Source organism: Staurois parvus, unplaced genomic scaffold (genome assembly GCF_062004578.1).
Source record: "Staurois parvus isolate SC_StPar_1 unplaced genomic scaffold, SC_StPar_1.0 ptg000607l, whole genome shotgun sequence".
Taxonomy (NCBI): domain Eukaryota; kingdom Metazoa; phylum Chordata; class Amphibia; order Anura; family Ranidae; genus Staurois; species Staurois parvus.
Window position 1 is genome coordinate 1,518,367 of NW_028318403.1, and position 25,861 is coordinate 1,544,227.

Consider the following 25,861-nt stretch of genomic DNA (forward strand, 5'->3'; position numbering starts at 1 on the left):
CTCTGGTCAGTGACTGACCACTTCAGGACTCCTCAGGGAGCTGGGTTTTCTAGAGGATTGAGTAGTGGATAAGTATAGCTTTAACAGGGTGACGCATGTCAAACAACAAAATTCTCAGCTTTAACTTGCCAGCCAGCTTGCAAACAAACCGAATTATCCTGTCTAACAGTATACATTAAAAACAGGGGTTTACTTTGCACACATTTGCAAACACATGCATAAGCTACAGAGCCTCGTCAATGCACCCCAGTATTCTGTAGTTCCTAAGGCTGGCCATACACTATACAAATTTTTCTGTTCAATTTCTGCCCAATTTCCTTTTGATTTACATTCAACTATATAGTGCAAAGGCCTGTCTAATTGGTTACAATTGAAAGTGTTGTTTAGGTTTGACCTCCTATTATATGGTTTTTGGTAAATCTAAAGTAATTTTCTAAAGAAAATTGTATAATGTATGGCTAGCCTTAGGCAGGCCATAGACGGGAATTTTCGGCCGATAAACGAAAAATCGGTTGGCCCCATTGTCGATGCTGCCACCCATGTCCCACTAACGGCGTGATTATCGGCCAATTTTTCAGTGCGGACTAATATGACCTGCATTACTCTCCAATTTTAAGAGACCCATAGCAGAGGCACATTTTTAATGGATAAACCAAGGACAGATGGGCCTGAGGGAACCCACCCCTCCTTAAAGGTACAGGAGTGCACTGGACACCAAGCATGTAGCACAATGGCAGCTAAGGTGTCCAGTGCGCCCCCTCACCAACAAGTCAACAGTACAAAAAATGGCCACTGCCCCAGTCTATAACCGGCCTTCACAGCAAGGAGCACATGGAAGGGCGACGCATATAAAACAACAAAAGAATTCCCAGCTCTAACGTGCCAGACAGCTTGCAAACAAACCTCTTTACCCTGAGCCCCTGGACAAAATGAACACTTAACCCATTCAGTGCAGGCACTGCCCCACTGCATGGGCAAAATAAGATTTTTTAATTGAAGTTCTGACCAAGCTGAAATTAGAAGCTGATTGGCTACCATGCACAGCTGCACCAGATTCTGAGTGCTCCAGTTTTAGTAAATCTCCATCTGTATGCCTTTTGTGTTCAGGAGGGATCTGGTGGGTCTAAACAAGTGCATGACAAAACTAAAACGGCTTGCTGTTGTGTTTAGGGCAAAAAGATACACTCCCTGATTAAATCAGAACAGTTCAAATCATTGACCAAGTGCTGGATGTGGGTTTTTGTTTTCTTTAACCTCCCTGGAGGTATTCCCGAGTGTAGCTCAGTGTAAAGTTTCAGCACCACAAGCGATAACCCCAAGCTACACTCGGGAATACCCTGCAGCGCTGCTCCGGGATCTCTTCTTCACTTACCTTGTCATGCGCTCCCGCAATGTCCCTCCTGCAGTGTTCCCTACAAAGTCCTCTGGTGGTTGCCGGCATCTGTCTTCTGGGTTCTGTTCCCTGTGACGTCGGGACGTACGGGGATGGAACTGCTGGGAAATTTGAAAGTTGTAAAAGTGACATTCACTAAATACACTAAAATCGCATAGTAAAACATTACTGTATCAAACCATTTCACATACTTGCATTTTTACTCTTCTTTCTGCCTGGAAACTGAGAAATGTCCATGGTGTCCAAAAAGCGTCCCTTTAGGTCAAAAGTGGTTTTAGACCAGCTAGAGAACAGTGATCAGACACTGAAAACGATTTAGCGACTTTTCTCAGTGATGTGCGAACTTGGCGCTCTATTTCAAATTTCAGTGCTTTTGGTTTGATTATATTATTTAATTAAAATTATTATTATATTTTTTATGATCATTTATTATATTATGATTTCGTGTTTCAAATTTTAACATACCCGGGATGTTTACTAGATTCTTGTTCAGACAGATTTCAGTGAGTTATTCCTAAAAATTACAGGCCTACAATAAAAAAAAATACATATTTCCATGCAAAAAAGTTCCGCTTTGATCACAGAAATATGGATATAATCAGACCGCTAGGGATGTTAACAAAATTTTAAATTTTATATCTGTTTTGTCTCGACATCCATTTACAACTGTTACATAATAACCCAGTTTTCTGGGGACAGTTTATCTACGAATACAACAGAACAGCTTGCTTTGCAAATCCCCTTATCTAAAAGAAACCTCTGACTTAACAGTCTGGAAAGGGATGAATCACAGCTGTGATAACTCAGTGGAGTTACAGCTATTAAAGTGAACAAACCCCAGGACAATCCTATATAATGTGACCAGATAGTCGCTTCAGGTTGCAATGTGCTCTAACACATCACCAACTACATCTGATATGATTGCAGTGCTTCAGATATCAAAATTACATTATCTTGATGAATAATATGCATCCTAAAAATATACAAACTCAATCTATGTAAAAACAAAACTATGGGAGGATTTTGTTAAAATTGGAGCATCCAGAATCTAGTGCAGCTGTGCATGCTAGCCAATCGCCTTGTTCAATTAAAGCGGAGTTCCACTTAGGGAAAAAAAAAAGTCAGCAGCTACAAAAACTGTAGCTGCTGACTTTTAAAATACAGCCACTTACCTGTCCCTCTTTCCTGCGGTCTCTTCACCACCACTGGTTTCACCTTCTCTCCCTGGCACTGGCATCTTCAGTGTGGGCACCTGGCTGTGTCAGCTTGCAGCTTCACAGCCAGGTGCCCACAGCGCATGTGCAAGAAGCACTGTGCTTTGTGAATGGCCCCGTAGTCTTCTGGGACTTGTCACGTGTCCCAGAAGACCATGGGGAGGGAGGGGGGACAACTTCCAATTGCCTAGGCGATCATAGTGGGAGCAGGTACCTGTCAAATTTGGGTACCCGCTCCCCCAAAGGTGCCAATCCTTAATGGAGAGCGGGGGACAAAGCATTAAAGCGGAACTTCCCCTTTTGGTTGGAGTGCCGCTTTAAGCTTTTACAATAAAACCTGAAAGCTGATTGGTTTCTGTGCAGAGCTGCACCAGATTTTGCAAGATGAGCATTCCCTTTTAACCACATGCCGCCTAGCCACTGTAGAAATACGGCGGCAGGGCGGCACGGCTGGGCAAAACCACGTTTTAAAACGGGTAGGGAGGCGCGCCGTTGCCCTACCTGTCCCGCCGATCACAGCCGCAGATGTCATTCGCCAGGTCACAGCCGGTCATTACCGGCTAGGCCCCGGCGATCGGTGGCAATCGCTGACCGAGAGCAGGGCTGCTATAGCTGTGCTTTCTGTCAGTTCCCTGACAGCTCCAGGACACGCTGATTGGGACAGAAGAGTTTCTGTCCTGATCAGCGGTGTTCCCTGCAGTACACACCCCTGCCCCCTAGTAAAACACTCCCCTCACACAGTTAACCCTTTCCATGAATATTAAACTTAACCCCTTCCTCCCCAGTGCCATTAGTACAGTGTCAGTGTTTTTTTTTTTTTTTTTGTTTTGTTTTTTTTTTTTTGCACTGATCACTGTATTGATGTCACTGGGGATGTCAGTGACCCCAAGTCAGTACCCTCCAATGTCAGAATGTCCGCCGCAGTCCCGCCATAAGTCACTGATCGCCGCCATAAGTCGTTGATCGCCGCCATTATTAGTATAAAAAAACCCTCAAAATCTCAGTATCTTTCCCGCCATTTGTAAACGCTATAACTTTCACGTAAACCAATTAATTTACACGTATTGGGTTTTTATTTTAGCAAAGACATGTCACAGAATGCATTGTGGCAGAAATTTATGACTAAATTTGAGTTTAAAATTTTTTTTTACTGGACATGTTTTATAGCAAAAAGTCCAAAATGTTTTTTCTCCTCAAAATTGTCAGACTTTTTTTTTTTATAGCGCAAAAAAAACCGCACAGGCGATCAAATACCACCGAAAGAAAGCTCAATTTGTGGGAAAAAAAGGGTGTAAATTTCATTTATGTACCGTTTTGCATAACCGCGCAATTGTCAAACTAGCGCAGCGCTGTATAGCAAAAAAAGGCGTAAATTGCAGTATCTATACCATAGTTTGTAGACACTATAACGTTCACACAAAGCAATCAATATACACTTATTGGGATTTTTTTACCAAAAACATGTAGCAGAATACATTTTGGCCTAAATTTATAACTAACTTTGAGTTTACTATATATTTTTTATAGCTGAAAGTAAAAAATATTGTTTTTCTTCAAAATGTTTGGCTTTTTTTTGTTTTATAGTGTGAAAAATAAAAAGCGCACAGGTGATCAAATACCACCCAAAGAAAGCTCTACTTGTGTGAAAAAAAAAAGGATGTAAATTTTGTTTGGGTGCAGCATTGCATGACCGCGCAATTATCAGTTGAATTAGTGCAGCGCTGAGTAGCAAAAAGAGGCCTGGTCATTAAGGGGGGTAAATTCTCAGGAGGGCAAGTAGTTAAGGGGCATATGGATACCGGGTGGTTTCATATCTCTTGTATTGCTCTTTATCCTCCAAACCTTTCCCATTTTCCTTGGCCTCAAATGTCTCCAAATATACCAGAATTGTATTCCTATGTATTACTATGTATTACTTTTTTACCTTTCAACAACCTTTGAAGAAAAACAAGAAATCATGCTTTCTGCTTTAAAAAAAAATCACTAATTTTTATATAAAAAGTTAAAATCTCCACTAAGAGTATACTGTGGACAACACTGATACACTACAGGTAAGTGTGTACACTTCCCCCTTAAGAGTTCAGCAACCATATTTTGGGCAAATAAACTTCTTAATTTTGGGTTTGACTTGATGTCATTTGCTCCACCCTAACACGTTGCATAATGCTCCGCTCGGTTTACATTTATTAGATTTACATCATGGAATCTAGTAAATGTATTGTTGCTGTGTATTCAAGTGGTCCTCATGGTAACGCCTGGTAATTTAGGTTCCCTTTTTTGTGCCTCTATTTTACGAACACCGTCAGCCTATCTGACACACCTGGTTGAATGGAAGTTACTGAACATCTAAGAACACACGTATAGATACCTTTTTTCAACTTGGCTGTGAATTAGCACCATAAAATAGACACAAGCCTGTTTTTTATTGGCAAATTAACTCAATGTATTGGTACAGGTTAGAGTAAATGGTGGTTTGACATACATGAACACACAGAGGGTCGGCTAGAAAGTCTGATCACTATTCTCCGGTATCTTAAAATAGAGTTCTGTACCACTTGACTGGGATTAACTCCTAAATCAGCAAAAAAAGTACATATAAGTTTTAACTGCAATGTAAATAATACTATAACTAGTCTAGAATGCACTCTGGGAGGCTAGCACAGGGGTGTCCAAACTATGGCCCTCCAGCTGTTGAGGTCCCATCATGCCTCTGGGTATCTTGCCTGTGGATGGCAAAGTCCCTCATGGGACTTGCAGTTCAACACCTGGAGGGCCATAGTTTGGAGACCCCTGGGCTAGGATATGCAGTAGTGCAATGCCCCTTTTTTTTGAAAGGTACCTCTTAGCCTAAACAGTAGGTGAAGGTCTCTGTGTAGCAACTGTAAAGAGACTACTCAGCCAGCTAGCCGAGGCCTAGTTTTACCGTTGGTGCACAAGTATTGTCCCTATAAATGTGTGTGTATATAGGTTGCGGTGCCAAAAATGTGAAAAGTGCAGTCTAATTTTGAAGACTTCTAAACCTTTATAAACCTATGCTCAGCGTCCAAAATCAATCAGTCTTTCTACTCCTTCTGTAAAAATTCATATCGTAAGTCTTACTCTTCCAAGATTTTCACCATGGTTATCTGAATGCCCAATTCTTATATCATCAAGATGATGTGATCCTCTTCCTCTTTTCAAAAAGTGTTACACCTCAAAAAAATATATAAAACTGCACATAGTGTATTTTTTTTTATATGCAATATATCAAAGTTTAACTCATGCAAAAGTGCTCAAAATAATGCCAAACTTCACCATGTGCTACCGCTTTCAATCCATAAGGCTACGTTCACACTAGCCTTGTGTGCAGGCGGCAGAGAGGCGTTTGAGAAGCGTTTTTACCGCTTCCCAAACGCCTCTGCCAATTCTGCACATTACAGCACATGGTGCTGTTCTAACGGGAGCGTTTGCGTCGCGGCCAAACGGACGCCTCTGGTCGAGTTAGGAGGCTTTGAAGCCTCCTATTCTCGTCTATGGTGCCGCTCCGCAAACACCCGGCCGGCGTTTGTGGTGCGGTTGCGACTCGGTTTGCGGAGCGGTAACACCACTCAAACTGCATTGTAGGCGTTTGTGGGGCGTTATTAACGCTCGGCAAACGCCTAGCAACCGCCGCTAAACCGCGCATGCAGCGTTTGCAGAGCGTTAAACGCTCCGCAAATGCCGGACCAACACTTGCCAAACGCTATACGGGCGTTTGGCAAGCGTTGGCAAAACAGCCTAGTGTGAACGAGCCCTAACTCCTACTCTTGCCCTCCAATCATAAAGTCTTTGCTTTGTGAAGGGAGATCAATCTTGTGGATTCCTTCTTAAATGTTTGCTCTTCATATGTGATAAATATCGCTTCAATAAAAAAGAAATTCATATAGTGTATTTAAATAAATATCAATTGTGTCCATATGTGCACCCTTAGCCAAATACTGTGATCACCAATCCGTGCACGACATTAAGGTGACCCACCACTTCACTGCTCATGCACCTTACCAGATATCCCAAATATGAAGTTTTGGATATATAACAAATCACGGCTATGATTCAGCCAGTCATCACTCTTGCCGATACTCTGCTTCCAAATAGATGCATATAATCAAAGCAGAAGTGGGCACATCCTTTGAGAGAGTCATAATGACGAAATGCGTCAGTAAGTGATATCAGGTGTACAATTCAAACGCACACATTCCTGCATTAAAAATGGCTGTGGGTGCTGCTGCAACCGTCGGCTAGAACCAAACAGAATTGGCAAGGGAGAATGTCACCAGCACACCGAGGATCACCAATATGGGTCCTAAAGTTTTAATGAATGATCACATAGTTACAGCAAGGCAACATTTCGGTGTCTCGCAGGACCCCTTCATCAGGCATGTGACGAAGTAAGTGACATTAGACACCAATCGGAAGTTCAGCGGCAGCCATCTTGGTTAAGGTCCAAGCTAGGAACTGCATGCTAAACTCTGATGTACATCATTCAACTTGTAAGTGCTTTTTAATGTTTAATAAATTCATATATTTGGTTCACTACACTATGGTTTGCCCACTTCTGCTTTGATTTATATGCATCTATTTGGAAGCGGAGTATTGGCAAGAGTGATGACTGTCTAAATCATATCCGTGATTTGTTATATATCCAAAGCTTCATATTTGGGATATCTGGTAAGGTGCATGAGCTGCGAGGTGGTGGGTCACCTTAATGTCGTGCACTGACTGATCACAGGATTTGGCTAAGGGCGCACATATGGACACGATTGATATTTACTTAATTTAAATACTACATGTGACGGAAGTGTAGGTGGGACAGAACACACAAGGAGAGCAATGGGACACACAAGGCTTTTATTGAGTAGGTTGAAGGGCACACAATTTCAAGGTTCTGGCAAAAAAAGTTAAGTCCGTACCACAGGGTGGGACACACGCCAAGGATAACAGAGTTCTGGTAGGCAACAAAGGGGGGTTAGTCCATAGCACTGTCTGGGCCCACAACAGGGAAGCAGACTCTGCATACAATCGGTTAAGTCCTAGTGGCACATGAGAGCGGCAGACTGGCAATGGGTTAGCAATTCAGGGACTCGCCAGCCAGCAGTGACCTCAGCAGAGGAAGTCTAGGCAGATAGGCACCAACTCTTCACGGGTCTTCTGAGGGCTGTGTGTCCTGGCCGCAGCTTCAGGACCCCACCGGCAATGTAGAACCACAAGTCCCAGCAGTGCACAAAGCAAAAGCCAAAGCACAGTTCAATGCCTCTCCTAGTGAGGCCGGCATCCATGAGCTGCTCTGTCCATCCTGACTCATCTCTGCCCATTCTCCTCCCCCCAGGAACATTTATATGGTCAATTTCACCAAGCTCCAAGCCCCCCACGGGCCTGACACTTCTGGCTTTTCGCAGCCACAGGACATCATGCTCTCTGTGCTCCCTGTTGAGATCAACCTCATCTCCCACCCCCTTCGGGGCACAGGAACTCCCAGATTTAACTAAGCAGACAAGCTGAATGACACACTTGTTGATTTCAACAAACAACACAAAAATAAAATATTTTGGCTCTCCATCACACTACACTATATATGAATTTCTGTTTTGTTGGAGAGCTATCAGTAGGAATTACGAATTGAATGGTGGCACATGGTGAAGTTTGGCACTATTTTGAGCACTTTTTTTGTGAGTTTAACTTTGATATATTGCATATAAAAAAGATAATTCACTGTGCAGTTTTATTTTATTTTTTTTCTGCTTTTTCATCTTGATATGAGAATTTAAGCACTCGGTTATCCATGGTGAAAATCTTGGAAGAAAGACTTGAATTTTACAAAATGAGTATTGATTTTGGATGCTGTTTATAGTTTTTGGCTTCATAGGAAGGAAGTAATACCTTGGCGACCGTAAACTCTATATCATGTGGATGTGTTTTATTGATTTTTACATTTTTTTTAATTTTAGAAAATTTGGTAATTGGGGTTAGTCCTGGTGTTTGGATTTTATACAGTAATTTTGAAGACTGCAGCAGCCATAATCACATTTTATTTGTGTTTTTTAGTTTTTTTGTTTGTTTTTGGTTTTGCCTGTGGCACAGAGCTTCCATTGTTGTTTTAGTGTCCCAGTCATGCCTGCAAGCTGTATAGTCATCTCTTTAGCAGCAGATGGTAAATCCCTACAGCAACCGCTTACCAGCAGCTCACCAGTCCCAGTGATATTGCAGCTCATCATCCAGGCACACACAGTGATTTAGTCCTGTCTTTGATCTGCACCCAGGTAGCTGTTGAGAATTCTGGACTCATCACTCTGGATCCTGCTCAGGCCACAGGTATTCACATCGCGATCCATTGTGCTCTACTACTGCTGAGCTCCCTCATGGCAAGAGTGTCCTTTTACAGACTGTGAAAAGCAGCTCTTCCCCCTCCTCCTGGCAGTCTCCCTCTGAGAAATGCAGTTCAAAAATTCTTGATTTCAGTAGAGTCCTTCTCTTCCAGACTACAATTCCCACAGTGCAGTGCTGTCTGACTCAGTCTACTGAAATATTTCCGATCAGCAGCTCTGTTAACCTGTTCAACACTGCAGGGCCGTAGCTACAGAAAGCAGCTGCAGCCAGTGTTTCTCTCACTTTCCATTCTAAGTCTCAGTCTAGATGCAATAATTCCCAGGAATATAGATCCTCTTAGCAGAAAGAGAGAAATCCTTAATTTAGAATGCAGAGGAGTATGTGATATGTCTCTGTCCACCATTGGCAATGTATCCTCGCGTTCTCTGGTTTCTCTAGGTAATATCCACTGCCATGCTGTGGTTCGGCTCCTAACTCTTCAATGAATGGTAACACTGTGCTTTCATTTAATAAAAGGTTAAAATACTATTCATGTTAAGTTTCAAGATCATATGCAGTGTTGCCAAGGTATTTCCATCAGGGGCCAGCTATCTTCAGTGGTAGCCCTAGGCAACTGGACTGATCATGTTCGTGCTCTCGTACCTCCCAACACGTTTCAATGCTTTAGTATCTTCATCAAAATTAAAAACTACTTTTAGCTTTGCAGACCCATATGAATAGCAGTTAGGCCCAGGGGCGGACTGACCATTTGGAAACTCGGACACTGCCCAAGGGCCCGGGATCAGTAGGGGGCCCCATGAGATGCCCCTGGTACCTTTTTTTCATAGGCTTTTTTAAGTTTGGGCAAGGACACAGGGGCCCCACAAATGTATACTTTTCTTCAAGAGTCCAGCTGGCCACCACCATCATCCTCTGTCTTTGTTGTACTACGTCAGACAGAAGCACTGAATGGATGTTCAGGTAGAGATGGGTATAATCTAAGGACCAGCTTACAGTTGAAACGTGTTACCATGGTCATCTTTTTATTGCTCTGTGACTAATCCATATGAAACTGAACACATTTGGAGAATGACTTTACACTGTCTAAGTAATGAACTGTAATGGGAATGCAGCCTAACTTTTGACCCTAGTCTTTGCATGCATTCCAGGGTTTGAAATCTATAACATCCAGAGTAAAAATAAAAAGTCCAATATTTTACAGAAAAGTCATTCCTATGGATTACAGTATAAAGCATATTTCTGCCAATGCTTGACATTTCTTCCAAAGTATAGACTGGTATGACGCTGTAATTCAGTTTATTGACATCTTGTTATAAATGTAAAACAGATTAGTCAAACTTTATATATAACAGTAAATGTAGTGTACACCATGTTGCTGAATAAAGTAATTGCCAAGGATGACTGTCCTGTTTCCTTCCTTTTGGTTTTCAGTATTCTGGGCACCCTGGCGGCCTGTTACCTGACAGTGGTAATCATTGTGAAGTACTACTTCATGGAGCACACTATATTCCGGGAGCATGAGCATATCTCAAAGTAAGTATGGCCGAAGCACGCCTTCAGTTTCTCATCTCCTGGAGTCAAATCTGGGACTCCATAAAATACAGAGTTAGTCCCGTCAGTGCTTTTTTTTTTTTTTCTCTCTTATCAAGAGAAAATGTCCTAAAGAGCGTTGAACAAGTCCAAATGTCGTATAGTCAAAACAGGACAGCCAACCCGTTCCAGGACACTCAAGCACTCCTCCTCTATCAGGGTTACAACAAATACACAAAATGATTATATACAATAATTAGTCTTTGACACTAGCCTAATTAAAAATGAAAGTGGTATTAAACCCAGTACTAAAAATGGAATATATTGCAGCTTACCAGTCCTTTAGATGTGGTGACTGCACTTCCTCCCTCTCTTCCTCCCTTCCTTCCTCTCTTCCTCCCTTCCTTCCTCTCTTCCTCCCTTCCTTCCTCTCTTCCTCCCTTCCTTCCTCTCTTCCTCCCTTCCTTCCTCTCTTCCTCCCTTCCTTCCTCCCTTCCTCTCTTCCTCCCTTCCTTCCTCTCTTCCTCCCTTCCTTCCTCCCTTCCTCTCTTCCTCCCTTCCTCTCTTCCTCCCTTCCTCTCTTCCTCCCTTCCTCTCTTCCTCCCTTCCTCTCTTCCTCCCTTCCTCTCTTCCTCCCTTCCTCCCTTCCTTCCTCTCTTCCTCCCTTCCTCTCTTCCTCCCTTCCTCTCTTCCTCCCTTCCTCTCTTCCTCCCTTCCTCTCTTCCTCCCTTCCTCTCTTCCTCCCTTCCTCTCTTCCTCCCTTCCTCTCTTCCTCCCTTCCTCTCTTCCTCCCTTCCTCTCTTCCTCCCTTCCTCTCTTCCTTCCTTCCTCTCTTCCTTCCTTCCTCTCTTCCTTCCTTCCTCTCTTCCTTCCTTCCTCTCTTCCTTCCTTCCTCTCTTCCTTCCTCTCTTCCTCCCTTCCTCTCTTCCTTCCTTCCTCTCTTCCTTCCTTCCTCTCTTCCTCTCTTCCTCCCTCTCTCTCTTCCTTCCTCCCTTCCTTCCTCCCTTCCTTCCTCCCTTCCTTCCTCTCTTCCTTCCTCTCTTCCTTCCTCTCTTCCTTCCTCTCTTCCTTCCTCTCTTCCTTCCTCTCTTCCTCCCTCTCTTCCTCCCTCTCTTCCTTCCTCTCTTCCTTCCTCTCTTCCTTCCTTCCTTCCTCTCTTCCTTCCTCCCTTCCTTCCTCTCTTCCTTCCTCTCTTCCTCCCTTCCTTCCTCTCTTCCTCTGTTTTTTAGCTGGTTTTCAAGCCAGTAACACACCACCTGTATTAAGTGCCCCCACTCTGGATGAACTAGCACAGACGGCACAACAGAAGGCAGAATTGTCAGTCTGGGGGGAGGAGAGTAGCAGATTTGGATACACTAACAAATTGAAGCCGTGCTCCAGCTCACACTTCAATTGCACAAGCAGTTATAGCAACAGTTTTGCTTAATTTGGGATGAAGGTTTTACATGAATAAATTAAAGCTGTTTATTGTAAGCACCCCTGTCAATGGTCAAGTAACCAAACCAAATAAATCAATAATGATTGGTAAAAAATGAAATCCGAATGAAAATAAAGTTAAATATAATTGAAACAAATCGTATTTTTGTTAAATATAATTGAAACAAATCGTATTTTAAGCCATTAATCCTTAGCCTGGGTTCACACTGATGCGGTACGGAATTCACAGCATTTTCTGTGTAAATTCTGCACCGCATCAGAATTGCAAACCGCTGCGGGTGTGTATGTTAACACCCCGGAATATGTTCAAAAACACGGTGCGATGTGCAGAGTTGGATTGCATGGGTGTGAATACCCATGCGATTCGATTCTAGTGTGGACCAAAAAAAGGTCCTGCACCTTTTTGATGCGGTGCGATTGGAGCCATACAAAATGTATGGCTCCAATCGCACCGCACACAATTCACCTGTGATTTGCACAGGAATGCAGTGTGGTTCCTGTGCGAATCACATGCGATATACTGCACCGCATGAGTGTGAACTCAGCCTCTAAAAAGATGATTAAAATATAATGCACAAAATGTCATCTAGCCAGATTGTTCTTCAAAGGGATATTAATCCTAAGTGACTGTTGTAGCTGATTTACATGAAAAACAGAATACAGATCATATTGGGTGGCTAGGATGGTTTGTAGACAATTAAACTGTTGAAACTGTCATAACACTGTAAATCAAATGGTTGGATATGATACATTTGTAATGAAGACACACAGATGGTAAAAATAAAAGAATAAAAATAAAAGAAATAAAAATTAAAGTTTCTGAAGATTGGCTGAATGAACTTAAAAGAATGTCAGACTCTATTAAATTATATCTAAGGCCAAAAGTTTGTTTTATAGATTGGGGAGGGTTAAACTGCTGTCCATTTTTTATTTTATTTTTTGCCGTCTGTGTCTTATTGGAGGGATTTCCCTTCATATTTAAGTCTTGTAGACTCAAGAGAAAGTGAGGGGGTCTCTTCTTAGAACCCATTCACAGTGGAACGCAGAGCTGCTGGAGTGAAACACTGCTCCTCTGGCAGCATTCTGCTCCCAGCTGCAGTAGGGGGCAGTGTGGTGCTCGATTCAGTGCATCACATGGCTCCCTTTTTTTTTTTTTTTTTTTTTTTTTTTTGTGTTTTTTTTGTTTTGTTATCTGAAGCAGGGGCGGACTGACCATTTGTAAACTTGGGCACTGCCCAAGGGCCCGGGGGCAGTAGGGGGCCCCATGAGATCCCCCTGGTACCTATTTTCATAGGCTTTTTTGAGTTTGGGCAACGACACAGGGGCCCCAAGATCCCCTATTGCCCGGGGGCCCCATGAGTTGTCAGTCCGCCCCTGATCTGAAGTGTACAATATGTACATTTCATTAATGACAATGTATGGCAGTGTGATGAGCTGAGCTGCTGTGCATTGCCATGCAACTCCGCACAGTGAGCTGCGATAAAATGCAGCATCTCTGAATTTTATTGCAGCATGCTGTAGGGCAGCCATATGCTGTGTTGCATTGTGAATGGGACACATAGGAAACAATTGTTTTCCTATGTGTCCCTGCGGTGACAGATGTTTTACAATGCAGTGAGAGGTCTGTCACCACACAATGTTTATTCCACCCTTTAATTGTTCTGGGAACACATGTCCTATCTATATTTCTGTTATGGTGGCAGCTGAAAAGTGTGTTTCTTTTTGTTTTTTTATTTATTTATTTTGTAAATGTCACTCAATATCTGCACATAGTCTTTTCAAGCGCAAATGGAAAGCAACATTTGGGGAGTTTATACATTTATTTTTTCACATTTGGGGAGTTTTGTATGATATAGATAGCATATGAAAGAAAGTTATAATAGATACACTTTCAAGGGTGAAGGTGTGATTTTATGCTATGGGGTATATTTTTTCATTTAGGTCGATACCGTAATTATATACGCATTTTTTTTATTGCCTTCACTTTCCTTCCTGGCAAAATTGGTGATCACAACAGTTAGGGAAAGTGAATGCCCTGAAGCAGGGAACAGACAGCAATAAAAACCCTGACAGTGGTCCTAACCCCTCCTTTAGTTATATTTTAACCTTTCTCCATGCCCCCTCCCAGTGGCCCTTTTTAAATGGGTCTTAATCAAGTCCATTAATTGTCAATCATGTGATCACAATTTTACACTGAAGGGATAGCCATTATCTAACATTATTCCTAAATGAAACCAGTAGTGACAGAAATATGGCAGCCGGCATTGCTGGCCTCTTTGTGGAAATCCTAGTTGCCTGGCTGTGCTGTCAACACTCTGAGTTGCTGTGATAGAACAAGCATGTAGCATGCTGGGCTTCTTTATTACTGAGAACTTGGCTCAACCAGTCCCAAGCCCAGCTATTGAGACAGATCAGGCTGAGCTAGTTGAGAAATTCTTGCAGTCCTCCATTATACCTTTTCCTAGGGAACATCTAAAATGTAAGAAATATTAACAAAAATTGAGGTATGCTCTGTGAATAGGAACACATAACATAGTGGGTTTTTCTCAACTTTGACGGCAAAAGTGGAAATACACTGTAAGCTCTAGGGCATCATCCTTCTCCTTGCTTTATTGCTAAATAATTCACTGACCTAGAACAAGCATGCAGCCAGTGAAGGCTCATCACAGATAATGGTATTCTAAATGAGTGATTGTAGTCCTAGGGTCTACATCCTCCAGAAACCATTCTGTATTTCAGTTCTGTCAGCTTCTTTTTAATTAGCCAAGGCTGAAGCTTCGGTATTGCAGAGTTAGTCTAACAATGGCCGTACCCAGGGGAAATAATTTACAAAGGCATAGCAAAGAATCTCATACATATTCAATGCACACATCTACTTAAACTATAAGACCCAATGTTTGACACCTGAACATCACACCCACATGAGTTTGATGAACACAGGTCCAGTCAGTGATCATTAATATGGAGATTACCGCCTTCCTTTGCCTTTGTTTTTACCTTTTTAAAGGTCTCAGAAGGTTTTCCAAATGATTTTGCAGTGTGTGTATATGAGAATCTGAGTCCATTCGGCCAGCATTTGTGAGGTCAGGTGCTGATATTGGATGAGAAGACCTGGCTCACAATTGGCATTCCAATTGATATGGAAAGTGTTCAGTAGACTTGAGCAGACCACTCAAGTTCTTCCACACCAAAGCCTTCAAGGCACATTTTTATGAAGCTTGTAGGCAGGTGCCTAGTGGGAGGTGTATATTCAGTATAGCTAGCTGCTCTGCCCAGGCTGGGGAAGGGATAACTTTTCTAGCATCTCGATTCCTTTAATTTTTCTAGGGCCAGCCCAAGGCATACATTAATAAGGGTGGGGGGGGGGATCAGTTTGAGGTAAGTTCCCGAGAAAGGTTGGAGAGAGAACGCATCAAGAGCCTGAAGTCCAGTAGTTTGGTAGTATCCATCCCTTGTAGGGATACATGCTGACTCAATCATTGGAGATCCCCAGTTACGGACTAACACCTGTAAAGGTATGCCTGGGCAGCCACCTCTGTTAGTTTAGGGCCTAGACTATGTCATGCATGTTAATTAATGGAAGTGAAGTGGCAGAGGTACTCTGGACTGGTGGAGAGGGCACAGGCTTAACGCTGTCCCTCCTAAATACAACTCACAGGCAAGGTGTATAGTAATACGGGACAACTTGTTTCACCAGAGGGACGCCACACACAGTGTATGGCTTGTCTTTATGTTTGGGTACTGCCATAATGTTGATGTCACATGAACTCAGTCCCTCCTGGTCACTGATGAGCATGCACAAAGTTGAAAGCACACAATTATCAATCACTGGAAACATTTGAACTTTTGAAGGGGTGTTCACATAACGTTGGCCAGATAGCAAAGGTTTTGGTCAGGTGTTAACTAACTTTTGGCCATGTAGTATAATTACAGGTTGATAATCCATTTTTGCTCTGGTCTCCTCCAAAAAATAGAACTACTTGTTATCGTTGTCGGAAAATCAGGCAGCAGATGCTACAGATGAGGAGTATGGCACCCCTTTACTTATTGTGTTGGCACTCCATACAACTACTTATGGAAATGCCCTCTATGTGAGAGCTCTGAGATCTGCAGGGATTGCTGTGTGGGTAGATCATGGAGTACTCGGTTGGGGTTTTATCTTTCTGACAACAAATATCATAAATGTGAATGGTCAAACCAGAATAACTCTGACTTTAAAATGAGAGCCTTATTTACAAAACCGCTGTAATGTTTCCATACATCATTTAATACTGCAAACCACAAAATACACTAGATTATCTTTTCCCATATGTCATCCCAGCCTTGAGATAATAATCCCTATACTTGATTTGGGTTGTGTTATTAAATGCTGTATCTAGAAGGATTTAATAGTATTAATGTATGTGTACATAAAATGTAATAAAATGGAAACTTTCCTATCTATTTAAATTTTTGTTGATACACCAAATTCATGTTATTATTCTCTTCATGCTGCAAGTGCCTTCAATGTCATAAAAAAATGTGCAGTCTTATCTAAATGAAGAATGTTTCAAACACTGCCATTTATATTGGTATGTTGGACAGTTGTTTATTGGTATATGTAAGGTGAACAGAGAGGCCATGGCTACGCTGCAGATACAATTGTATAGTAAGGTAAGAGATCATTTTAGTGTATGTAAACCTGAACAATAAAGCTGGATTTGCTCCATTTTGGTCTGTTAAATATTTCATTAAAAGTGTTTTGAAATATCTGCATGCAAAAAGGACGTGTGGACTTGCCCTCTATTGAACTAATAGCTTCCTGTGCTCTCTGCCTGTTCTGCACTGATCATCATTTTATTTCTGTGGGTCACAGAATATCCCCCCCCCCCCCCTTGCCTATGTAATGGAGATGAGAAATTCTCTATTCCTAACATGCATCCCAGCTTAGCATGACAACACTGCCCCTCCATTGATATCATACAGTGAGTGTTGTCACCTTTTGGGACAGTTTTTCTGGCAGGAAAAAGTGAAAAAGATGAAAAAAAAAAAAGCAGCCACCATATCTAAGGGCTGGTAAGATGCTATACTAAAGTTTTTTTGTTTTTAGCGTTTTAAGTATTACTTAAGAAAAAAAAAGACATTTGTTTTGGAAAACAATTACTTTATTTTAGATAACAATTACCTTGCCATACACTTGTCCTGGATTAGAAGTTTAAATGAACCTTTTAATTTGATAAATGTCCAAGCAGCAGAAACTTAACACAAGTAATTAGACAATGATTTATCTGAACTAAACTTTGAAAACTGGTTGGTTGTGAAAATAGTAGGTTCACTAATTTTACATATTAATACTGTAAATGTATTTATGACCATAATGGTACCCAACCAGGGGCGGACTGACTAACTCATGGGGCCCCCGGGGAATAGGGGATCATGGGGCCCCTGTGTCCTTGCCCTAACTCAAAAGAGCCTATGAAAAAGGTACCAGGGGCATCTCATGGGGCCCCCTACTGACCCCTACTGAAATGGTCAGTCCGCCCCTGTACCCAACACTGGCCACAAATGCCACAGTATCATATTGATCCTAGTCTTCCAATAGCTGGCCCATGGATAGTAACTTTAATATAATAGCTTTCTTCTTTTTCTCCTTTTTTTTTTTTTTTTTTTCCTTCTTGTCCTTTTCTCTCCTCCTTCCCCCTTTTTCTCTCCTCTCCGATGTTGATCAGATAAAATAAAACTCCAGCCATACAATACTCAGTTTTGCTAAGGGATGATGTTGGATGCTATGGTTTGGATGAAATATCTTTTTTAATATATGCATTTTTATTTATAGGGTTTCCTCACTGGCTTCAATGTTTGGCGTGATTCCCACAATCTGCTTTGGTTTTCAGGTAATGAACTGCCATCTATGTGCACAGCGTCTAGCTATGTACACAAGATTTAAAGTGACACTAAATGATACCTGCATTCTATAAAAATAATCCATACATATCCACTACTTAATGGTCCTATAACCTGCTTTTCAGGAAATAATCTCCTACTGTATTTTTCTGCCTCCTTGCAACAGCATCCCAAACCTTTGCTCTTCCCCCTCACGTTTTCTGTTTGTTTCAAACCAACAGTGCACGTTAGTCACACAGTCAATTGCACTGCTCCATAGACACTATAAATGATATAGTCTCTAGTTCATCTTGGGAGTCCCCGAGAAAAAAGGTAGCCATCTAACAAAATCACAGGATCACAGTAGCAATAATTTAAAAAAAAATTGGATGTGGAGGTGGCTGTGAGCAATGGAAGGTGTTTTTAAGTTGAAAGAGTTGAGAATACATACTGGAATAGAGTGTGTGTGTGTGTTTGTTTTTGTGTGGTGTTTTTTTTTTTTTTCGTTTGTTTTTTTTTCTTTCTTTTTTTTATTAGAACTCGGCAATTAGGATCTTTTTTTTTTTATTTTTTATTTTATTTTTTTTTAATTGTCCTTAGAGATAATGCTATGCCAGATATGGCTCCTTCTGGTCCCAATTCCCATGCTTGTTAACAATGTTCAAATAGGACATTTTAGATTTGAATCAGGCATATCCCTGAAGAATGGGTAACCCTATCGCAATGTGGTATTTGTAAAAAGAAATGTCCTTTTTTAAAAGAAGAAAAAAAAAGGAACTGCAGATAACTTGGATATTTAAAAAAAAATACATCTTCAGGTGGTTCTGAATCCTTGATTTGCTGTTAGTTTGCTAATGATGTTTATTATAAACTATACTGTGTATTATTATTTTTTCTCACCATCACTTTGTAGCCACTTCTATGGCCTCATGCACACTGGGTGTTTGGCTCCGGCGTATGAGATCTTAGAGTTTTCATGCAGGTGGAAGGCATAGGCTCCATTGTCAGCAGCCTGTAAAGTCTATGGGAGGCTTAAGGCTGCTGCAGCTGGACAGAGCAAAGAGTGGTACTTGTATTAAGGCAGTGTTTCTCAACTCCAGTCCTCATGGACCCCCAACAGGTCATGTTTTCAGGATTTCCCTCAGATGAAACAGCTGTGGTAATTACTAAGGCAGTGAAACTGATCAAATCACCTGTGCAAATAATGGAAATCCTGAAAACATGACCTGTTGGGGGTCCATGAGGACTAGAGTTAAGAAACACTGCATTAAGGGCAGTATGTGCCCAGGGATGAATATCCTGAACTCCGGCATTAATCCCTGGGCACACATTGCCCTAAAATCAAGTACCACTAGCAGGGGTGGACTGACCATTAGGAAACTCGGGCACTGCCCGAGGGCCCGGGGTCAGTAGGGGGCCCCATGAGATTCCCCTGGTACTTTTTTTTTTTTTTTTTTTTTTTTTTTTTTTTTTGTTTGGGCAAGGACACAGGGGCCCCATGATCCCCTATTGCCCAGGGGCCCCATGAGTTGTCAGTCTGCCCCTGACCACTAGGTGCACTGTCTACCCCTGTCCAGCTACTGCAGCTTGTGGACTCTGTGTTGTACAGGCTGCTGGCAACAGGGCTGGAACTTTCACCTGTGCCTTCTGCCTATACCGAAATGCTGGGATCTCATGCACCGGGGCTGAACATCCAGTGTGCATGAACCTACCTACATGCATGTATTCACTCAAGCAGTAGCTGCAGGTCATTGTCCAGGACTAGCTTCCTTAAAGCAGAGTTCCACTTACGCTGTCAAAATAAGTCAGCAGCTACAAAAACTGTAGCTGCTAACGTTTAACAGTCACTTACCTGTCCTGCGGTGTCCCCCGCAGCCCGTTTTACTGGCCGTCCTGTATTCCAGGAGGCCGGCTTCTTTAGTGTGGGCACTCGGCTCTGACAGCTTGTGGCTTCTCAGCCGGGTACCCACTGCACATGCGCGAGTAGAGCTGCGCTTCCTGAATGGTCCTGTAGTCTTCTGGGACCTGTCACATGTCCCAAAAGACTACAGGGAGGGAGGACATATTCTGCTTACGGTCACCTAGGTGATCGGACCAGAAGTGGGAGCGGGTACCTGTCAAATTCGGTTACCTGCCCCTTCCGCCCCCCAAAGGTACCAAACTTTAATGAGAAGCAGTCCTTAAAGCGGAACTTCCCCTTTTTTGGGTGGAGCTCTGCTTTAAAGTGTTACTAAACCCAGGACCCTGCATTCACTATCTCTGGTCTCCCACAGTACACACAACATGGAAATGCAATTATTTTAGTAAATATAAACTCATCAGCAGTCAGAGCAGTCTTATGACTTCAGTTGAGCACTGGTTAAAGCTTGTAGGAGTTTTCTTTCTGCTTTAGGAGGATGCAGAACCCCTGACCTCTGTCTATTCAGTGCTGATTGGCCCTGTGCTGATCACATGCACTTTTCTAAGGGGAAAAAAAAACCTCTCTAGCAATACACACTAAACTGAGCATGTGCAGAAGGGCTACGGGTTCAGTCAGTCATCGGTGTGGACATTTTAAACAAGAGGAGGGTCAGAGAAGTCAGTATCAAACAGCCTTTTTACACAATGCAGAGGATTAACCCCTTAGGTTCCACAGTGAGTATAACAAGCATGCTTTACTGCATATACAGACTGATTTTACATTTGTGGGTTTAGTAGCACTTTATGGTTACAACCACTCAACATAGTGCACATTTATAGTGCCTTCATACTGCCCCTCTGTGTTTTTTGCTAACCTGCAATTTTTCTTTTTTTTTTTTTTTTTTTTTGCAGGTTAGCTGCGCTGACCAATAGACTTCTATGAGGTCCTGCAGTTTTGGCACAGTTTCAGAAAGCACACTAAAAACCAATGTATGCTACATTTTTGCAACATCTTTGAGACCTCATAGAAGTCTACAGGAAAGCAAAGCTAACTCTCGCAAAAAGTGCAGGTTAGCTGTGCTTTGCCCAAAGCTCACCAGGGCAATGTGAAGCAGCCCTAACCGTCAGCATAACCACTTATATCCATTGGGAAATTATGACGGGGTGATAGTGCAGGATGCAATCTGGTTGCTGTAGACTGAATGTTGTCACCCTATACTGTAGTAATAAATGCCTAGTCAAGGACCTTATTGGCGGACTCATAGGAGTTAATTTACTAAAACTGGAGCGTGCAAAATCTGGTGCAGATCTGCATAGAAACTAATCTGCTTCCCAGTTTTTCAGTCAAAGCCTAATTGAACAAGCGGAAATTAGAAGATGATTTGGTTTCTATGCAGAGCTGCACCATATTTTGCACTGTTCAGATTTAAGTCAACCCCAGGGATGGACTGACAATTCATAGGGCCCCCGGGCAATAGGGCATCATGGGGCCCCTGTGTCCTTGCCCAAACTCAAAAAAGCCTATGAAAAAGTTACCAGAGGCATCTCATGGGGCCCCCTACTGACCCCGGGCCCTCGGGCAGTGCCCGAGTTTCCAAATGGTCAGTCCGCCCCTGGTCAACCCCATATTGTTTTAATGAAAGCTGCAGATTTTAAAATGATTTTTGAATTTAAATGAATATTTGAGAGATTATGTGAGCTTTTAAGTGATTGGGTTTAGATCTACTTTGATTGGCTTACATTTTATGTTAGCAAGGCAGTAAGTCAAAGAAACACTTTCATTAAGTTCTATTATTTCAGTTTGACTTGTATTAATTTTTTTTGCTAACCATGCATAACACTAGAAAGAAATGGATTTATATTTTCTTGTTTTGGATGGCAGCAAATCTGTATTCAGCAAAATGTTATCAGCAAAAAAATAAGAAGCCTTCAGTAAGTAAGGTTATATGGAGTGACTGCCCATTAGTGGTGTAACTGCTGTGTATAGCCAACAGCGATCCCGTCTTTCCACTTTCATAAAATGAAAAATGGACATACCAACTGATGTGACATAACTGCTTGTTTCTGCTTTCCAGTGCCATGAAGCTTGTATCACAATTTACAGCAGCATGAGGAACAAATGCCTGTCTAATTGGGTAGCAGTGTCTGTGGTGTCCATGCTCATCTGCCTTCTTATTTACTCCCTGACAGGTAGACAAATGCAGCTTTTCTTTAATCCATATTACATGTAGCATTGTTTCAAAAGGCAATATGTTAGAATGCAAGAAAATGACATTTTTTGGGGGGGTGATTTGAGCTAATTATAAAAAAGATCATTTTTGATTGTACAGGTTGCTGTTGTTTGCATTACTAAAACCTTAATGGACCATGTGACTGCTCCCCAACACAGTTTAATTGGCATGACTACAACCCTAGCAGACCAGGTGACTGCTCTAGGGGCTCCTAGAACTGTAAAATTGGCATGAATAAAACCCTAGGGGACTATGAGACTGTTATGGGGCCCCCTAACATGGTAAAATTGGCATGACTATAACCCTAGCAGACCAGGTGACTGCTCTGGGGCCCCTAGAACTGTAAAATTGGCATGGATAAAACCTTAGGGAACCATGGGACTGTTCTGGGGCCCCCTAACACAGTATAGTTGGCATGATTACAACCCTAGCAGACCAGGTGACTGCTCTGGGGCCCCTAGACCTGTAAAATTGGCATGAATAAACCCTAGTGGACCATGAGACTGTTCTGGGGCCCCCTAACATTGTAAAATTGACATGAATAAAACCCTAGAGGACCATGAGACTGTTCTGGGGCCACCTAACACAGTTTAATTGGCATGACTACAACCCTAGCAGACCAGGTGACTGCTCTGGGGGCTCCTAGAACTGTAAAATTGGCATGGATAAAACCCTAGGGGACCATGAGACTGTTCTGGTGCCCCCTAACACAGTATAATTGGTATGATTACAACCCTAGCAGACCAGATGACTGCTCTGGGGCCCCTAGGACTGTAAAATTGGCATGAATGAACACTAGTGGACCATGGAACTGTTCTGGGGGCCCCTAATATGGTAAAATTGGCATGACTATAACCCTAGCAGACCAGGTGACTGCTCTGGACCCCCTAGAACTGTAAAATTGGCATGCCTAAAACCCTAGTGGACCATGACACTGTTCTGGGGGCCCCTAATATGGTAAAATTGGCATGACTATAACCCTAGCAGACAATGTGACTGCTCTAGAGCACATTAGCACTTTAAAATTGGCATGACTACAACCCTAACAGACCATTTGGCTGCTCTGGTGCCCCTATAACAGTAACATTGGTATGACTACATTCCTTGAAGACAGGGCAGTACAGTAGATAAATGATTAGCACTTCCACCTGGCAGCACTAGGGTTGTTGGTTTGGAATCCTAACCATGGCGCTACCTGCCTGGAGTTTGCATGTTCTCCTTGTACCTGGGTTTCCTCCAGGTACTCCAGTTTCCTCCCACACGCCAAAGACCTGCTGGTAAGTTAATTGGCTGCTGTCTAAATTGGCCCTAGTATGTGTATGTATGAATGTGAGTTAGGGCTCTTAGATTGTATGCTCCTTGAGGGTTAGGGACTGATGTGAATGTACAATATATATGTGAAAGTGCTGCGTAAATCAATGGTGCTATGTAAGTACCTGTAATAAATAAATGTGACTACTCTGGGCCCCAGTAGCATTGTAAAATTGGCATGACTACAACCTTAGTAGACCATGCAAATGCTCCATGATCCCCTAGCAATGTAAAATTGGCCCAACTAAAACTTAGGAGACCATGTAACCACTCTGGGGCCCCCTAACATTGTAACATTAGCATGACTACAGCCGTAGAAGACTATGTGGCTGCTCTGGGGCCCCTAGTACTGTAGAATTGGCATGACTAAAATTTAGGAGACCATATGACTGTTCTGGGGCTCCCTAGTACTATGGAATTGGCATTACTACAACTTGGGAGACCACGTGACTACTCTGGGGTCTGAGGGCACTGTGAAATTTTGTCTCAGAAAGATTTGTGCAGATAGCAGTAGCATTTGGCAAACCATTTTGGATGCAGTGAATGTTTGTTACTTGATATGGCTGCATCCTTCTGCTATGTGCAACAAGACTTCCTTCCAAGCTCATTACATGGCTGGGTTTTATTTTCATGACCATGCCAGTACAGAGGACTGTACATTCCTAAAACAAAGCTAACACTAGACCATGCTGATTACCTTCCTAGCTACTTGATTGAGGTGTACGGGTTGTTTAACTCACTACCAATTTGTACTAACTGAATAGTATGACAACCTGGAGGCTGGATGGTGGGGCTTCTTATAGTCATAGAGCTTTGAGATCTGTAGAAGGTTGTTGGATGCAAATCCATCCCAAATTTTTTGGGAAGTGTTTAAATCTTTGTCAGGTATATACTATACTGATGTCTCAACAGCTATTTTCCCCTCCCCTTGTTTCTTGTCCCAGTGCCAGAAAAGATAGTGAGAGGAAATGTCTACCACAGTGAGGAACAAGACAAACTTTTGGCTGGAGCTCCACCCTGACCAAACATTTTGAAAGGGAAAATGCTTGACTAATCAACTGGGATGCCTTTCCCGTACCCCACAGTAACACAGAATGTCAATTTTGAATGCTCCCCTGTTTGAATGTGTTGTGGGCTGTTTGTCCAGAGTTTAGCCTGTTCCCAATATTGTTGCACTATTTTCCCCTTTTCAGGTATTTATGGGTATCTGACATTTGGAGATGCCGTCGCAGCTGATATTCTGATGTCTTACCCTGGAGATGATGTGGTTGTGATAATAGCCAGGCTACTGTTTGCTGTCTCAATCGTCACCATCTATCCAATCATCCTCTTGCTGGGAAGGTAAGTGCCTAATGAGAAACTACAGGGAAATTTGAAGACTGTGTAGATGTTTTTTGGAAAGCACCAAACGTTTGAGTGAAAAGTATACCAAGCTATGGATGGAAGGAGAAGGATCACCCCACCGGCAAGTGAGAAGAGGGGAGCATGAGTCTGAGACTAGGGGCGTATTTACCACAAGGCAAAAAAGGCGGTTGCCTAGGGCGGCATTTTTCAGGGGGGCAGCACTACCCCCTGGAAAAAGGGACACTTGCAGCATGGGGACCAGGTGGGAGCCGAGAGATGCTGCGAACTGCTTGATGGTGAATGCAGAGCCCAACTCTTGTTCCCAGGTATGGCCAGAGCTGTAAACATGAGTGACTAACTCTCTGGGTGGGGGGGCAGGGGTGTTGTTGGTCAATATCAGGTGGGTGGGGGTCCGCGTTTTGTGTTGTCTAGAGCAGCACAAAACCTAAATGCACCACTGTCCGAGACACGTTTCGCCCTGCCCACCAGGGCTTGGTCACCTGTGTGACCAAGCCCAGCTGGGTGGGACAAAATGCATCAGAGGGCGTGGCCAGAACAGCGGATGAGGTCATTCCTTAACATTGGACTCCTGGGATTGGTTGAGCAGTGTCCATCCCTTTACTTGTATTGGCTGAAACTTGGGTGAGTGCTCATTTGGCTTACCTTTTTTGTAAGTTGAGTTTTTTTGGAATCTGATTTCGCCACATAATACTGGGTAGGAGCTGTAATCTCTTGTCATGTGATTTTGCAGTTGTCAGTGTTTGAAAGCAGATAACACACAGGCCTGCATTATGACTGGGACAAGTAGTGATCACTGGGTGTATGGTGTGACAGTGGGCATTTTTTTTTTCTTTGGAACAAAGGTAAGTATCGACTGCATTTTTAACTTTGCATATTATGCACTTGCAGACTGTAGTGTAACAATAGCCACAACAGCCCATGCTGCTGCTATGGGGCCTGGGGTATGGGGGTGCCTCTTTTAGGGCACCACACAAATGCAGTCTGGATGTGTTTCTGCATGCAGGTTTTTAACAAATTCAGATGCTTTTTTCTTTCCTCGTTTTTTGGGTCATTTGGGGTCCAGTGTATTTTATATTTTTTTTTGTTTTGTTCTTTTATGCATTCTGGTGCATTCTTCATGTGTTCCAGTGCAGTTCTTTGCAGGAAAAATGCAGCATGTTCTCTTTTTTTTTTTTTTTTTGCTTTCTGGAACCAGAATGCACTGGAACTGCAAGCACTGGTGTGAACCATGCCATTGACAACCATGTAACCTATTTTAGATGTAGAAAATATGTACT

General features: G+C 42.6%; 1 protein-coding gene across 1 annotated transcript in view; it reads left to right on the top strand.

The window, feature by feature from the left end:
* SLC38A8 (solute carrier family 38 member 8) overlaps positions 1-25,861 on the top strand; it is an 86,264-nt gene that overhangs the window by 47,859 nt on the left and 12,544 nt on the right. Inside the window, exons 4-7 of the mRNA XM_089692861.1 lie at positions 10,381-10,482; positions 17,732-17,789; positions 21,753-21,867; positions 24,413-24,560. Of these exons, the coding sequence (XP_089548987.1) occupies positions 10,381-10,482; positions 17,732-17,789; positions 21,753-21,867; positions 24,413-24,560 (423 nt within the window). The remainder of the gene's footprint in view (positions 1-10,380; positions 10,483-17,731; positions 17,790-21,752; positions 21,868-24,412; positions 24,561-25,861) is intronic.